Source organism: Telmatherina bonti, assembly GCF_933228915.1.
Source record: "Telmatherina bonti genome assembly, chromosome: 10".
In the NCBI taxonomy this organism is placed as follows: Eukaryota; Metazoa; Chordata; class Actinopteri; order Atheriniformes; family Telmatherinidae; genus Telmatherina; species Telmatherina bonti.
Window position 1 is genome coordinate 12,296,026 of NC_136628.1, and position 18,410 is coordinate 12,314,435.

Here is an 18,410-nt window from a genome sequence, read left to right on the forward strand (position 1 = left end):
TAAGTTCCAGTTTCCCCGTGACCCTGAAGTAAATTAAGCTGAGTAGAAGATGAACAGACAAACAAATGAATGAATGAACAATGGCATACATTATTGCGATAACGTTTTCATGTTTGTTTTCAATGTATTTAAAATACATTTGTTATTGAATTTGATTTGAAAATAAAAGAAAAAACTTTTAATCAATTTTATGTGAAGTTGTTTTTGTAACTTCACAGTGGCCATTGTGACTCTAAAACCAAATTCCAAAGGTCAGTCTTCCTTAAGCACCGCTGCCCTGTAGGTTTTCAAGGTTTTCTCCTTTAACACACCTGACTCTGACAAGATGGAGCCAACATCCTATGAAGTTCTGTAGAATAACTAATTTGACTCTGGAGTGACTGTTGTTGACTGACCAGACAGAAAGTCTGGCAAGCATGGAGTAGAGCTGCAAGCTGTTATTATTGTTATTTTTTTACCTTTTGTTCTCTTGAAAATTTAATTTATTTTTCATGCTTTGGAGAACTACTGTACCAATTCCTGCCTAGGTTTTAAGTACTCTGCTCACCTGCACCCCGAGGATCCTGTAGAGCAGAGGTACCCAAGTCTGTCCTCGAGACCTACTGTCCAGCAACTTTTAGAAGCAACAGTTCTCCACCACACCTGAATAAAATGAATGAATTGTTACCAGGCCTCTGCAGAGCTCAGTGACATGCTGTTGACAGAATTCAGAAATTTGAAGCTAGATAATTTCTTCCTGAGCTGGTGACTACATAGACACGGTACCAAGTTGTTGTTGTTGTCTATAGTTCTTCTACTGACAAGGCTGGAATATCCAATGGGCATTATGGGTCCAGGGGCCTACGCCTATTTAGGGGTCATGTGGGGCCCACGTAATGAAAACACCAGCAGTTTGGACATGAAAAGAAATGTATATAAAAGCCAGATAGTTACAACAGGGTCTAGTGTACTGCTACTGGTCTCACTGGCTGAGAGATGTTAGAAATGTCTTTTCACAGTGTATCATTCACAATTTTCACAATGTTGTGGTGGGGAAGGGGTCCCTGGAACACTCTGGGCCCAGGGGCCTCTGCACCTTTAATCCGGCCCTGTCTACTGACACTCATGTTTGGTAGATTTCCAGCATGTCTTGTTTCTTCAGGGGGTCAGTCCAGAAAGGGGGTTTATTAAATGCTATGATAACATGAAGAAAGTCCCTTAGGATAAACGCTTTTGTTATGAAGGACAAAAACGTTGCGTGAGCGCTTTTATTTTGTTGACACTTCCGGTGTAACTGCAGCGTGCAAGTTGGACATCACTAACTTTCGATTTGGTCCAACAGCCTGCGTTTATGGCGACGTTTTTCGGTGAAGTATTGTCCGCGTATTCCCGGGCTGTGGAGGAAGATGACGAGGAACTTGATGAAAACGAAGAAGATCAAGAAATCCGGAAAGAACTGCAGGAAAAGAGGTGAATGGAGTTAGCAATCTAGCACGGTTGAGACAGGAACTTAGAGGCAAAAATATGAGGACTTTGGAATATTTTATCGAGTTACTGAAATCTAATTTAAATCTTCAACACGTTATACGTTTCTTTGTATTTCCGACTGATTTCTGGCTCGCGCAGCACCTTGACAGGCAGGTTTCTGTGGCTTTTGCTAACTTGGCTAACATGACACATCTTTAAGGTACGGAAGCCGAGAGCGTATTATTTTTAACATAGTTTTTTTAAGCTAATGGAGCAATTCTGTTTTTTTTATTTTTATTTTTTTTTTAGAAAAAACAAGCTTCGTTTTCTCGAGATAATGCATTACTCAAGAGTCGCCCCTGTCCATCACAGAGAGACTATTATTCAGTTATACTCCTTATTAGAGAGATTTTAGAGCCTCAAATCGGTCCAACATGCATGTCTTTGGGACTATGGGAGGGAGCCAGAGAGAACCCACACACTGGTTTCCACTTTAACCTCTACATTGCAAAAACTCAGCCTTAAAAAACAAGAAAAAAATATACAAACATTAGGTAAATGTTGCTTAAAATAGGATAAATTATCTGCCAACAAGAAAATTTAGCTTGTCAAGACTTCCCAAAACAAGTAAAAATACTCTTAAAACAAGAGGAATTCTCTGGCATAAAAACTAAGAATTATCTTACCTTTAAAAAAAAAAAAAAAAAAAAAGCATATGTGTACTCAATTTAATCTTACTTAGATTTCAGTTTTTGCCGTGTACAGGAGTCAAGTACCTGGAATAGCTCCTTTATCTTTGGACGCATCAGTCTATCGCTGAAAGAGCACTGTGGGGCTGTCAGTATTTGGGAGGGGACTGTGGGGTGGTGGGGAGGAGGACTGGTCTTCAACATGGACAAGAATCTAGTTATTATCTTCTTCTCTCCCAACACCTCACCTGGTGGGTCTGAGGGGCATCCCATTGCAGAACCTTTCTCTACAGGGATGTCTCAGTACAATCCAGCCAGACTGAGGAAAACCCATGACTGATCAATGTATCTGATTTTTTATCAATGTAAGTTTTAGCAATTACTCGTGAGCCCTATTGAGCCCACTTCCATCATCCTACTTCAAGAAAACAAACTTAATTTTCATGACTGAAGAGATAAATTATTCATTATAACAAGAAAATTAATTTAATCTCAAGATAACGATTAAAAAAGATTATATCGTGGTCAGTGATACGCCTGATGCCAACTGGCATGCATTATTTACGTATATACGCACACGTAGTTCGATAAGTTAAATCACCATAATATCACTCCCTTACAGATATTGCCATAGCAACGTGTTAATCAACTGATAAAGATCACCTGGCTTTTGGCAGATAAATGAGAAAAAGGTGCCGTTGCTTGACAACAGTTGTTGAACATAAAAAGTACATCAAGGCCAACACAAAATAGTTCCTTTACTTTAGCATATTCAGCAAGTTTTGTTATAAAGAAATTGGCGTGTGTTATAAAATGTTTATAGCCTGGTATAAGCAGATTAAACAATTCAGACCTGTGCATTACACCGTTTTAATGTCTCAGTGTAGTGTTCTGCACTTCGTTGTGCATTAAAACCATGTTATGCACGGCTCCTCATTGTTTAATCCTTAGTAGCTTTAACTGTCAGTAGAATAATTAGCAAACAAATTCACAGCCTATGTTTAAACTGGAGAAGTAGGAGCAGATTAATGTGTATTTGGTATCAAAATAACAGTAGTGGAAGAAGTTGTCTGCTAATCTTGGGGGCATTACTGCAGGCGGCGCTCAAATGTTTCAGGAATACGCGCTAGTTGTGGAACATGCATGTGAGGGACAGAGCTGGACAGCTACAGAGGCACAGGAAATTTTAGAAGAGAGTATCTTTGGGTTTGAAATGAAATTAAATGAAAATACTTTATTAATCCCCAAGGGGAAATTCAATATTGCAGTAGATAATTAACTTGAGGAGGTCTTGTTCCCGAGGCTGATGGCTGCTGCCAGAAATAATCTTCTGTATCTTTCTGTGTCTTTTGTTTATTTACAAAACCAACAAAATAAATAATTTTTCCTGATAACTTTGAACTTATAAAAGCGGTGGAAAAAAAAACAAAAAAAAAAAACTTACCCAACAAAAACACTGACAGAGAAAACTGAAGCACTAACAGGCCTAATAGACTGACCCACAAAGGACATGTATATACTGGCTGATCAGGCCATTTTTACACAAAAGCGGTGCAAAATAATATCAATCTAAACAAACGACAACATAAACTTAACTAGTCAGTATAGTGTTAATCAGGGAAAGACATTTCAACAATCCCTCATAGCAAAATAAAACAGTCCAGTTAGGCCTCAGCCTCATTTAAGGAGATCCATAGAAACTGGGACTCTCTTCCTCCCCAGGTGTGGCAGCTGGCACACAGCAGCAAACGGCTTAAGAGGAAAGTATAATAAAGCTGGGGTCGGTAATCTTGCTCAGAGATACTTTTTTTTTTACTCTGGGTGAAGTGGTTCTTCGTCCTGATAGTAGTCTGTACATTCTGTAATCATGAACAATAAGAAATATAGTTAGACCCCTCAGTTTACTGTAAATCTGTAAAAACTCACTAATCAAAATGTTCGGGCAGAATTGAAGTTGTTCATTTCTTATATTTTGTAAGCTTCTTCACGGCTGAGAAAATGCAGGAAGGATTTCCCCGACCCGACTTGGTTTATTTGCCTCCTCCCGCTAAACAGCCGAGAAAGAGAAAATTGTTTGTGGTAAAAGCTGGTAAAAAAAATAAGAAAAGCACTCAGAGAGCGCAAACATCCGCCACAACATTTAAAAAATTCCTGGATTCAAACGGTGATCTGGATCACCACCAAAATTAAATCACTTCTTCTTTTTCAAATTTCCAACAACTCCTGAAAATTTAATTAAAATCCGTCCATAAATTTTTGTGTTATCTTGAACACAAACAGATAAACGTGGGTAAAAACATAACATCCTTGGCGGAGGTAATAAAAAAGCCTCGGATCATGCAAAGAGCTAAACCAGAGGGGGAGGAGCCAAGACAGGGCGCAACTTTCACATCCTACTAGCTCCTCAACATTACCTAGCCCTAAAAACAAACCAACTTAACAAGTTTTTTAGTGTTTTCATTAACAACTGAATTTTAAACAGAAAGTAAACTGACCGTTCCTCACTGTGTGGCAGCTCACACCGCCGTCACACAAACCTGAGCATCATTTACATACCGATGCTTGTCAGATCATAATAGACTATATAGATGATTACACACATTCTGCTGCCTTATTGGACTATGATAAATGAGAGGCTACAGAACTTTTTGACGTCATTTACACTGAAATATTCGGACCAGCACCGGTGTAATAATGAGACATTCCACTACGAGCCGGGACATCCAAATGAGGGCTGCTGTCCTGCAGGATGTTTCCTACCACGCCTCTTGTGCAGCATTTTACAGCAAGCCGTTAAGGAGAGACGTTTGAGTTAGATTAGGTTTATTTGAGCAGGGAAACGTCTAAAACCTCCTGTTTAGAGCTGGACACACCCTGACTGAAGCTCTGTGTAACCCGCATCCACACACAAAAGAAGTGTAGACCTTTGTCAGTACACATATACTCTTATTTATTTACATCAACATAATAATCAACAATCAACAATCATCTTGCATATTATGTATTTTTATGTTGTGTTAAAGCCTCACCACTCCCCAAAGGAGCTTGATTAATCCACTCACAAACCAGTGGTTATAATGTTGGACAGATTTGCATTATGGTCTTTATTTATCTGCACAACAACAGCTGAGAGAATCTGACAGAAGTACCAGAAGTCAACATTGTTTTCTGTTTGATAAAGCTGAGGCTCTTATAATGATGGAATATTGTTGCACTCCCATCTTCTGCTCTAAACATGGCATCCATATTTTACTGTTTATGAGGCCTAAGTCACGAATATAATATTCATTTATCGCCATTAAATGTCATTCTTAATAAGGTGCATGGGTACAGTCCAGTTTCAAGTAAGTAAATACTAAATTATTGTCAGTAATAAACATTTAAAATGAAATGACTTCAATTATTTGTGTGGCAATTGCAACCAAAAGTTTCAAAAGTGTGACAGCTAATAAGAAACATGCATCTAAAACTAATGCAGATTAAAACAAACACACCACTAATAAATCTTCCCCTAATGAAGGTCTTTGTCGAGACCACTTCCAGGAAGATGTGGGTACTGTGGGGGCTGCAATTTGTGGGTCTTAAGAGAATGACTTCTTTGTGTTTTCTTCTCCCACCCCGGTTATTTTGTGAGTGGGCTGATGGTGCTTATGAACACAAACACTTTGTTTAGAACAGAGAGGTTCAACAGCACTAAAAACGGCAACAAACACAAACTGGTGATGAAAAGCCATGGTAACAAACTGACAAACCTGTTCATGATGTTTTAGTTACTCATTCACTCATTTTCTAAACCGCTTATTCCAATTCAGGGTCATGGGGAAGCTGGAGCCTATCCCAGCTGGCTTTGGGCGACAGGCAGGGTACACCCTGGACAGCTTGCCAGTCCATCGCAGGGCCACACAGAGAGACGAACAACCACTCACGATCATTCCTATGGGCAATTTAGAGTAACCAATTAACCTAACATGCATGTCTTTGGATGGTGGGAGGAAACTGGAGTACCTGGAGAGAACTCACGCATACATGGGGAGAACATGCAAACTCCACACAGAAAAGCCACTGACCAAACCCCTCCCCAGCCAAGGATCAAACCAGTGACCTTCTTGCTGCGAGGCCACAGTGCTAACCACTGTGCCACCGTGCAGCCACATTGTTTTTTATTAACTTCTTTATTCATTTACACCAGCGGTAGGCAACTCTGGTCCTCAAGTCCCACAGTCCTGCAAATGTTAGGAGTTTCCCTGCTGCAACACACCTGGCACACATCAGACCATATCAGAAGACTTGTGCAGAGCTTAACATCAAACTCTGCACAAATCTGCTAATTAGCCATTGATTTGAATCAGGTGTGTTGCAGCAGGGAAACTCCTAACATTTGCAGGATTGTGGGACTCGAGGGCTGGAGTTGCCTTCCCCTGATTTACACGTTGCTTTTATTTGTTCTTCTTGTCCAACATCTCTCCGGTGTTTCCTCCTGAGCATCCTTCATGCCGGGGATAACGCCTGCTCGGTCTGCAGGGTGGTTGCCATGGGAATGGCTGCGGCTGGGGGTCCTGCCCCCAAAAACACAAAGAATAAAGAACACAAAGAATATATTCAAACACAAAGAATATATTTAGTTATTATACTTAAAATGTGTTCATTGATAAGGTTACAGGAAGGTACGGGAGAAACTTACAAATATTTCTTGGATTTACTTGTTGTTCATGTTGTTAATTGATTATGTTGCATGTTTAAATCCTTCCTGTTTGTATACGTCTTGTCACCATCCATCAGGGAGGTTCGTCTGCTCTGGAACCCTGAAGTCTCCGAGTCGCTGACGTCTGGAAACAAGTTGCCGTGTTCAGACTTCATCCTCGCTGTGGGACACAATGCAGCCAGTAAGCAGCACCTACGAAGCCGTCCTCTGTAACATGTCCATCTACAGCAGGGTCTATCTACTGTTTCCCTGCTCCAACACACCTGGATTAAACGGCTTCTTGTCAACTTCTCCACAATGAACCATTCTTTTCTGTCAGACTCAGGAAACAACGAAATCCTGCCAAATTGCAGCACTAGAGGGCTGGAGTTCGAGATCTAGACTCTCCAGCAGAGCTATTCAGTTCTGTCCCACAAGGCATGCTGTCCTTCTGGTTTTCTGTGTTCCCCTTCTCCACCAGACTCAAACTAACAGGGGTGGGAAATCGAATAGAAAGAAGGTCCCATCGAAAACGAGATGTATCATCTCAAGGGGCAATCCTCTCAATAAATTTAAAATTTTCCAGAAAAAATTGAATATCGGGATTTTTTTGCTTCACAATTTTAAAATGAATTTTTTTGTTAAAAAAAACTTTTTTAAACAAATACAAATATAGTATTATATTTTTTTTTTGGTCATTTTTATTGTTTTTATTGATCTTTTTACTTGTCTTCTTGGGCATTATAGCAGCAGAATGATGGTCTGGCGGCTGTGTTGTTTTTTCCTGATTAAGAAATATGACTTGCAAAGAAAATTTTGTACATTTTTTATTTTTGCTTTTAGTCTACAAAAATAAGCATTATTGTAGTCATGACAATTGCAATTTAAATGGAATTGGCACCAAAAAATCGGAATTAAATCAAATCGGGTCAAAAGCGTATCGCCACAGCGCTACAAATTAATGCGTCATTGTGCAGAACTTCATAGGCTGTTGGATCTATTTGACTTTAGTTGGGTGTGTTGGAGCAGGGAAACGCTTGCAGGACTGCGGCCCTCGCAGGAAGTGAGCGTTTAGCTCTGCTGTTAAATGTGTGACCCGTCTCACCCACATTATTACAGATCCCGTGAGGTTCCGCCTGATGTCTGGTAATTTTAATTTACTGAAATCTGGTGGCGGTAGCAATCTGGAAGCCATTTTTCTGCTCAAAAGCAGCTGAAGATTTTCTAAAAGATTTGTACTTTAGCTTTTAAAGCTGATCAGCAGCGTAGCAAACAGGCTGCTGCTTCATATGCTTCCTCACATAGCTGACAGGTCCATCCGTTTCAAGCACCGTTGCACCTCTTCATCGCTGCCCTTATACTTTAATGTCTTTTACATTGCCTTGGTTATCAGGTCAGTTTATGTTCTAGTGGGCAGAGGTCATGTCTGCGTTCTGACGTCCGGTTCGGTGGCCATAAGGTTATAGATAAACATTTAAAATAAAGTTGTCTGCTATCGCCTGACACACACATCGCCTCTCTCAAAAGAAGTTCTTCTCTTATTTAAACGTCACTTCTGTGTATTTCGTGAATCTAGCTGGGGCTCTCGCTTCGTTGCTTTTACCTCTGAAAGCACATGATTAATGTGAGTAATTGGGAAGGGAAATTGTTTGATAGACACATCACCATTTACCGTAATCATTTAAAACGGTTTGGATAAAAGGATTGGGTGGCGTTTTATCAGTCCTGTCCGTTCCACAGGCGACAAATTTTATTATTTTATTTTTGTTTTGAACATTTAAATAATTGGCTGAAATTGGGATGAGTAGAGAATTTTAAGCTGTATAGCTGGAAAACATCTCCTATCCTGCTTTTATCTGTGTGTTTTATGAGAAAGTGTCGATAAATAAAGGTCAGTCCTTGGTTCTGCAGTTCATCTGGGTTCTGTTGTTGGATGCAGCCGACAGAAAATAAAAGTAACTAAAACCAGAACTTATTGCTGAATCCAGTAAACCAAAGTGAGTAAAACTGGTGTGAGCCGTTGTGGAATACTAAGCGACTCTGTCTTCACAGGCTTCCTGTCAGTGTACGTTCTCACCTCGGCAAATTGGGACGCAGTTGGACGAGCATCGGTGTGGAACGAGAGGTGTCGGGCTGTGACTGGGCAAACCGGTGATGAGTCAGCATGTGTTTTCTACAGACACAAGGACAATCCATCAGTGAGTCACACACTGAGAAAAACACTTGTTAAAAAAAAAGATGTCTGCTGCTAATTATCACCTCAAAGAGCACAGAAGCGTAGAGAAGCTCATGATCATTCAGTTTAATGAATCTGCTTCTCATCGTCCGTTGGGTTCTTTCCAAGAGCTGTCCACATGTTTGCTCTGTTCGGTTAAGACCTCATTAAAATAGCTGAGCTCAGTTTGTTGTCAAGCTACGAACAGGTTATAAGCATATAATAAGGATAATAAATTGCTGCAAGAACGAAGAATAAAACTCAGCTTCCTTTTCAGAAGTTAGACAGAAAAACATTTCACACAGGATAAACGAAGTGTGGAAATCTGTCCGTCACAGTAACTGTCAGAAAACAGCCACAACACAACAGTTTATGGGTGGAGAGGTGTGTGTGGATATTTTCTATTAGCCTGGTGTCATTTGCATGTGATTTAATCAAGATAAATGCAATGAACAACAGTATGTCAGAGGACTGCACCGCCTTGGGAGCTTCAGATTAATCATACGCCTGCTTTCCTTTAGATGGCTGCAGGGATTACATGGGATACTGTGACGATTTACAATTTATATATCAGCAATTTACTCAAAATTCTCTCATCAGAAGCTCTTTCATGCTTATGAAACCATGGCTATTTACAATTTATGTCATTTTCTGTTTATTTTATGTAAACTGTGCTGTGCAAACTGGAGTTTTCTTTAGGGATGGATAAACAATCATTTAATGATAATCTTCTACCTGAGGAAGAAGATGTGGACTTTTCTCACGTTTCTGTAGTTCCTTCGCTCTTTTTAAGATTAGTGGAAGCATAATTTTACCGCAACTCTTAAAAATGATCTTTTCCAAATTATGTGAAGTCATCTTAGGATGCATTCACATCAGGACAGTCCGCTAGACTCAGGGGAATCGACTCAGTTGTAGGGGCGTGACCGAGATCGAAATGTTCTTGCTACCCTTTGGTCAAATGAGCCAAACCATTACAATAATATATCCTGATTCCTACAAGAGGTTTCGCTGCATTAGTATTTAGTAAAAAAGAAGACAATGACCTGCGTGAAGAAGAAAACTGTTTCTTCCACTCATGGACATCATAAATACAGAGACACCTCATTGAGCGCTGGAGAGTGAACCAGCGTCGCCGCCATATTGGATGGGTCTCCGCTTTCGAGTTTTGCTGCAGCGTCAACGTAGTTTCCCCACAAAACTCTTTTTTGTGGAACGTGTATCTATAACACACAAACAAAACACTTTTCTACATAATTGGTTAATAAATAATGTTAACACAGTTAATAATCTACTAAATGCTAATGATACATTTTACTCCAATGAGGTGTTTGAGAGAGAGAGAGATAAAGAGAGAGAGAAAGAAGCTCAGTGTATCAGGAAATGTCCCTCAGTAGTCTAAACCTATAGCAGCGTAACTAAGAGATGCTAACCATCCCTAACTATAGGACTTATATATAAAATATTTTAACATAAAAGCACGTAGTTTTTAAAAAAAATGTTTACAGTGATCTGTATCATAACAATATCTCTGCCCTTTGTAACAAACCAAACTGTGAGAAAAATCAGGTAAAAATTCGTGAAGTTGTGGTTTGGCCTCCACCTTACAAAGAAATCCATTGGAGGTGCATTGTAGACCCATCCAATATGGCGGCGCAATGAGACGTCAGCTCATATGGGCAGCGTGATACGATGCGGCGTCTATGTATATATGATGTCTATGCTTCCACTTGCAAGTTAAACATGGAAATGAAACTTTCACTGTTTTAGGTTTTTTATTTTGTCTTATGCAGTGTGACTATTGTTTTGTAGTCCGCTTCCTGTATTTGTAGGCGGACTGAGTCCATTTGTTTGGTCCGAATCAGAATTAGTTTGGCGTCTTCACATTTTCCCGAACAAAGCGAACATTTCGAGCAAACGGACTCAGATTCGAATCAAAAGGCTGATGTGAATGTGTTCTTAATAATCCAGCTCTGACCCCACATGCAGCTGCAGCGACGCTTTAGAATAGATTTATGACGTTTGTTTCGAAAGATTTTCATTGAAATTCGGTTTGAATGTTAGAATCTAACTGTGACGATACTAGTCCATCCAGAGACTCAGTCCAGTCCTCTGATCGTTGATCTTTCTATAAATATATTCAGAATTTAAAACAAAAGTCCTAAAAGAAGGTCACTGTGCGGTAGCGTTGTGCCTCTCTCCATTTGTCTCAATGAAGCAACTTCTGTCTCCGCTAACGACAGACCAGTGAGTTACAAATGCTGGTTAATGGTTTTTGTGTTCAGCTGTATAAAACCTGTTTTTTAAGGGTTGGAAATGTTTTTTGTTTGCTGTAAATAAAAACCATAGAGCAAAGGCTGTATATTTCTACCTCAGATCTGCAGAGAATAATCCATTAGGTTGATGAATGGAGAATAAAATTAAACAGCGTGAAGAAAAAAATGCAGTTATTTTAGGTTTTAGGTTTCTTAAACTAAATGTAAAAGTCCTTTCTTGTGTTTTGTTGAGCAAACAATGAAAACATGAAGAAAGAAAACACAAAATAGCTTTAATCTCTGTTCTGTGTTAATATTGTCTCATAACATCCAGGAACTACTAGCTGCAAAGTGTAATTTGTGCGTCCTGTAAGTGTTTTGTTTGCCTCGCTAGCGGCGAATGACTTTTCAACCTGGAACATCTACTCCCAGCTCATCCAGACAGTATCTGCTACAATGCAAACGCCTGCATTAAACGCCCACCTGTCTTCTCTCCAGCTCTCTGTTGTTTATTCTGCTTTTTCCATTAAAGTACCAGAGACGGTTAGAAAAAGAGCTCCACGTGTTTTTATTCCTTTCATTGTTTTAAATTAGAATGAAATGTAGGAATTAAGCATTTATTAAATACCTGTGAACTATAAACGCTGCATGATGTTTCTCTCGCCCCCGAAGGTTTTGATGTGTCAGGTGACTTGCCACATCGCAGAAGATCAGCTCTTTCAGTGGACACAAAAGGTACGTTATAGCACTCGGTCAACATTGACACTGCGATGTTGTTCTGCAGACGTCTAGACAGCTGCTCCTCATCCTGCAAACAGATTGCAGATTTAGATCTGTGCACATGTTTGTTCTGTTTCAGTCATGAAGCACGGCGATGTGACAGCAGGACGACTTAATTAGACTCCGTCAGCTCGGAGTGTGTTAAAAACAGAGCACAAAGCGTGAATGTAGCGCACATTAATTAAAGCCACATATGCAAATATCTATCAGGCTGTTATCTGGCCGCTAATTTGTTTTAGGTTTTTTACTTGTTTCCAGTCTAATATGAGTGATTGACTGCAGAATCATCCTTTCCAGGCGAGTTGGTTTGGGGAGAAACTTTAATAAAGACCCTTAAACTTTGAACGGATCGTCTACAGAAGGAGGGGAACAGCTTCCACTTCTGTCAGCAAAGAGAAGGAAAATTCATTTAAAGAGCAAAGGAAATACTATTATCTGCTGTCATATAAAAGTGAACTCTTCAAATGAGATCATAACAACATGGATTAACCCTTAAAGTGCTGTGAGATCGCCTCTGACTGCTGTCGTCAAAGTTTCTCAGGAATAGTTGTGTGGAACTCTGGGCGTGACTTGTGATGGGCAGCTCAGCTTTTACGGGATCTGCAGATGTTTTCCAGACATTTATAACACATCTGTTAGTAATGATATAACCCATCTGTTGGTAATAAATGTTCAGACTGTAGTGAAAAACAATAATGTCTGTATGTTGCCTGGGATTAACAGGTTGAGCTCCTACATGCATTTTCACATAAAACACAGGCAGACAAAAGCTGCTCGGAGTTGTAAGGGTTAATCCTGCTTTGTGCAGGTTCATGTTCATGGCAGGGATGTTGCCTCTGCACATACTGGACTGATTAACATCCAGTGTGGAAAAAGTGGCCGTTTTTAAGGTGTTTGTCTCGCAGGTGTTTGACTGTCTGCAGCACAGAGAGCTGAGAGTCGCCGTGCTGTCAGATTGCTCGGTGGCTGACTACAAGACAGAAGACTATCTGTGTGGCAGCTCCGCTCCCTTCCTGCGCTCTCTTCACACCAGTGCTTTCGGTGATCAGCCTGTCTGCCAGTCACTGGAGCAACCCAACATACTTACTGGGCTTTCAGCTGCAGGTACATTTGGAGTTTCTATGACTTGTCAGGATCTGTGTCCATTTTTTGTCTCACATTTCTAACATGAAACTGTTGGTGTTTCACAAAAAGCAGAACAGCTCACCTTTCCCTCACATGTCATATTGGACAAGGAAGACTTTCCTTACAGATGCTGGGAGACATTCTCATTATTCAGCCAAATGGTCTAAAGTTAATCTTTATTTAAGTCTTTTAAAAAGACATTTTGCCATCAGATGTGCTGTGATAAACTCTGCTTGGCCCAAAAGATGAAATCAGTCCACAGCTTGTTGTTTCAGGGGTTCCTGTTTTTTATTTTTATTTTTATTAAAATAAAGTGAATCTCTGTGTGAACAACTTGTCTGAAGTCAGATGTTCCAGTCTGAGATGGGAGGACTGTAATTGTTCCTTTCGCTGCACATAAATGCAGTTAGCATCTGGTTACTGACAGACTCAGCACCAGATTAATTTGTTGTTATCAAGCTTTGATAATAAAAAAAATTCATGAGATGTTGGAGGCATTATGGAGACATATAGAGTGAAAATAGTAGAAAAATCCACTCAAAAGATCTGGATCTGAAGTCATCCACAGTAAGACTAGATGTCCACAGATTAGAGGAAAATCTGAACTATAGAAAAAGTTGAAAACAACTAATTCTGCATATAAATACTAAATTATGCATATAGCGCTCTTGATGTTTGGGTTTTTGTATAAGATTATAATGTAATATTTCAACAGTGCAGAGCCAGAAAACACACCGCAGAGTATTTTCTTCTAAATGTGACCACTAACAAAAAACAGTGAAGTTTGTAGCTGAACAGGAAGATCGTTGCTGGCTCTCATCAGCCTTACAGACATGGATGCTCCTCCAAGCTCTTTTTATTTTCTATGAAGAGTTGGTTTCTATCTTCTGGTCTATGAGTAAATGGTAAAATAGTAAAATGATAATTGGTCTTGTACTTATTTAGTGCTTTTCCAGCCATGTTGACTGGAAAACGCTTTAAACTACAAGAGGAAGCCGCCCAACGCTCAGGGTTTGTGATATTGCCATTTTTACCAAGCAAATAGGTAAATAATGACTGCATGGCTGGTTATTTAACCCATTCTGATGTTCTCTGGGCCACTCTGCAGAGGCGGCATACTGTGAGGACGGCTGAAACTGATTGTTGTCCCGTGTGTTTAACAACGAAGTTAGAAACAGAAATATTTGGCAGTGAAGGAAGTTTGGACACAAGTAGCGCTAGGATGGAAATGTTTTCTGAGGATTTCAGCTCCATCTTAACCCATACTGGGCTGCAGTCTTAGTCATGCTGGAACCAGAAAGAAACTGTGCAACGTGATGGTCCAATGATATAAACAGAAGTTAGGCTTTGCCAGGCCTCACTTATTTTTAGACTTCTGGATATTGGCTTCATTCAGTCCAGGTTCTTGTTTGCTTTTCCAAATATAAGATGAAATAACTGAATATAATGATAAAAAAAAAGACTTGGGTATGAAAATTGGCAGAGCTTGAAAGAGATACTGGAATTTTGGGAGAATATTCATTTTAATAGTTAACTCGACCAAATAGGCGAGTTGACAAGGGTGACCTCTACATCTAACAATTTTATGGTCCTATTGTAACATCATGAGAAGTAAACCCATCTTGCACAACTTTAAACTTAAAATTAGTGCCTTGTACTTTAAGAACAGATTCATTCACTGGAAACAGTCCAGTTTTGCTAAGATTAAGGGCACATTCACATCAACCTTCAATGAAAATCTTTAGAAACAAACATCATAAATTTATTCTAAAGCGTCAAAGCTGGATTATTAAGGAAACATTCACATCAGCCTTTTTGATTTGAATTTGAACCAGAACCAGAGCATACTGATAGCAGGAGTTCATTTTGGACAAAGAAAATCAATCCTAGAATAAGTATGTAGGTAAGTATGTAGTAGTATAAGTACACAGGAGAAGGAGTATTCAGCGCCACACATTACTGGGGCCGTGAATGTAAACAGTCATGGCGGAGAGGCAGACAAACCCGTCCCTCTCATACCTGGACAGCAGGTGGATCTCAGAGACCAGTTTGTTGTATCCAGTCAGCTACAGATAGCCGTCACCTGCTACTTGTTATTTGGTCCCGTTGTGGCAGGTAATCTGGTCAAGACTGGTCACCACTTCTTTTCCCTGAGTGAGTTTTTATTTTTATTTTGCTACACTACTTTATAGATCCTGCAGGTGCTCCAGCGACGATCCGGTCCCTCCGTTATGTTTCTCTGTCGTGGCTGTTTGTGTTGAAGTTACACTGACCCGCTGCGCATCTCCTGACTTTTACTACTTCTGTAAAACTCCATTTATATGGAACATAATGCGAGTTGGGATGGAAGCAAGGCTGCAGTGCAAACTGGTTCCCATCATTCCTTTAGTCATTACACACACAGTAAGTGTGAAAACGGCTGCAGACAGGTTTAATTCTCAGGTCTCTCTGTTGATGTGTCCTTGAGTGAGACACCAAACTTCACATTGCTCTTGGTATGTGTGTGAAGAAAACAGACACTTTGGACAAATGTTTCTGCCAGCTGAATGAGATGTAGTGCCATTAGGCTGCTGAGCACACTGTCCTGCATCCTGATTCGACCGTCTTGCTGCTTGTACACTTCCAGACACTCATTCCAAACAAGCAGATGTATCATCAGGCAGCTTCCAAATGTCCAGTCCTCAGTGGTCCAATAACAATCCTTTGTTCTTCTTTGTGCTGTTTCATCAGTACTGAACCACTGCCAGGTTCACTGCATCGCTGCTGTTGTTTACCAGTGTTACAGTGATGTCATCGGCCTCGACTCTGTCACCATGGAGACCTATAAGCCTGCGCTAACCAAGCTCGGCAGGTCCATACAGGTGAGCAGCTCTTCCTTTTTATATCTGAGGGGCTTTTTAAAAGGTCTCTAAGAAAGAAGGAGTAAAAAAAAAACAAAAAACCCAAAAGTCTAATTTCACTAACTCTGGCTGAAGCTGATTATGTAACTGCAAGTTCTGACAGCTGGTGGGATTTAGTTACAATCTGAGGAGCAGCTGATGCCAAACATGTTTTACAGTTCCGTGTTCCCATTTGAGCTTCTTTTAAACCAGCTTAACAATTTCCAGTGTCTATGACAACTCTGTAGATTTAGTTAGCCAGCCGTACACATCAGTTGGGCATGCTATCTGGCTTCGGTTTTTACAATGCCCTGGAGCCTTGACAGCTGTCGCCACGCAGCGGATGCCAAATCAGAGCACTTCATCAATTTAATTTAGAAAAACCACTGCCAAATGAACCCATAATAAGCCCAGAATTCAAGAGTGAAGTCATTTAAGGAGCAGATTGCATTGTCAGTTATCTTTAGTTTCCATCGGATGAAAGTGTGATGACGTTTTGCTTAACAGCAACTTAAGATTTATAGTTGAGCTTTGTCTTTGCAAAGTGTTACTTTCAGTTTTTATTAGCTGTTTTCTAACACAGATGCTCACCTTTTTAAAAATTAACAAGAAGATATGCATGTTTTATGACTCATGTAACTTTGTCAACAGTCACTTAACAGATGAGTCAGAGCCAGAAAATAAAAACGCCTTTAGTGAATTATGGTTAAACGTGGGAGGAGCTTGTCTGTGTTTTCAGTAGTTATGAAAAGAAAAGATTCATATCCCACCTTCTGAACAATGTTTTAAACACAAACACCTAAAATAAAAGTTGATTCACAATTTGAACTCAAATCGAAATAAAGAAATTGTATCATGTCATCCACTGATTTGTGTTTTTGAAAAACATGCAGCTGTCACAGCCCACTCACTCTTAACAAATGTCCATTAGCTTTCAGAGCTTAAATGTCACTAAATGTCACATTATGCAATGCATTACAGCTGATTATCGTCACTATTAAGTGTTATGCTGATTTATTCTTTCAAAGTTTGGTTTCCTTTCTTTGTTCTCCTCAGCTGGACGCGTCGCCAAACACAGACATCCTCCGCAAGTTTGTTAGATCCGCTGAGGTTCAGAGTAATCTCTATATTTGAAAGTGTACAAGTCCCATCTGCAGTGCAGTTAAATGTATTTTACTGATCATTGTCATTTTTTAAATAAAGAGTCGAAACAATGAAAACCTTTCTTCAGATCTCTGTTTTTCAGTGACATGTATGAATATATTGTGGTATGGTTTGTAATTAGTGTCTATGTTTGTGCACCTACAGTTTGCCAATATGTAAACGCATGAATTACCTGAACACAGGCGGGGAATTAAAGAGTGTCCGCCTCATAAATAAGACTACAAACATTCTCATCCATGCTGATGTCTTTTTTTTTTTTACAAATTTAGGTTGGGAAGTTGCACAAGGAGAAAACAACTTAGAGCAAGTTTGTGCAACTGTTCACAAGATTAATAATCTCTGTTGTAAATTAACGTTACGCATCTTGTAATTGTTTGAAATTGCTATTGCATCACTGATGAATTATTTAATAGTTCTTCTCCCCCTGAAGAATCTGAGTTGTTTCATGGTGAATTATTAAATGTTGGATGGATTGCCATGAAATTCAGAGCAGGTATTTTTGAAGGAGCCATTAGGTTTTCTGCTCATTATTTTGTTATACATTGCCATCTGCTGGTTGAGACTTAGAAATCTACAGATCTGACACTTTATTTATTTTATTTAGTTATTTCTCACATGGTCATACAAAAGGTAAAACAAGACTTTACAAAAAAAAAAAACCACAGAACACCATCCTCAAAAAGGAGCAGAAAAAAAGAAAAATTCTTGTAATATCTGCGCCTTTTTTTAAAAAGAGAACATAACGCACCAATAAATGGTTATTGGGTTTCTTAGCGATACTCAATGAAAGACAAAAAAAAACAAAAAACATTATCACAGCATAACATTCCATATGTCTTAGGTTGTCTACTTTATACATGAATAATTTTCCACATTTTAACTGCTTGTTATAATTTCCACAAAATAAATTAAATTTGTCATACATATAGTTATGTACAATCACATTTACATGTACATAGATGTATATACATACATGTGCATGTATAAATATGCACACATGAAGCAGTACATATACAGACAGAAATGCACATGCACGTACATACATTATACATAAATCAAAGTAATTCTGTCCCGTATGTTTGTAATAAGTTTTTTTTAGGATATTTTTTAAATTTGATAAGAGTAGGACATGACTTCATATTATCACTAAAGTTGTTCCACAGTTTAACTCCAGTG

General features: G+C 39.3%; 1 protein-coding gene across 1 annotated transcript; it reads left to right on the forward strand.

Moving 5' to 3' along the window:
• Positions 1-1,281: 1,281 nt before the first annotated feature.
• psmg1 (proteasome (prosome, macropain) assembly chaperone 1) lies at positions 1,282-17,269 on the forward strand. The gene is made up of 7 exons (XM_079247220.1): positions 1,282-1,449; positions 6,915-7,018; positions 8,869-9,014; positions 11,959-12,021; positions 12,972-13,170; positions 15,922-16,052; positions 17,127-17,269. Exons 1-7 carry the CDS (start codon positions 1,331-1,333, stop codon positions 17,202-17,204), a joined length of 840 nt encoding a protein of 279 aa, XP_079103346.1. The 5' UTR covers positions 1,282-1,330; the 3' UTR covers positions 17,205-17,269.
• Positions 17,270-18,410: the final 1,141 nt, after the last annotated feature.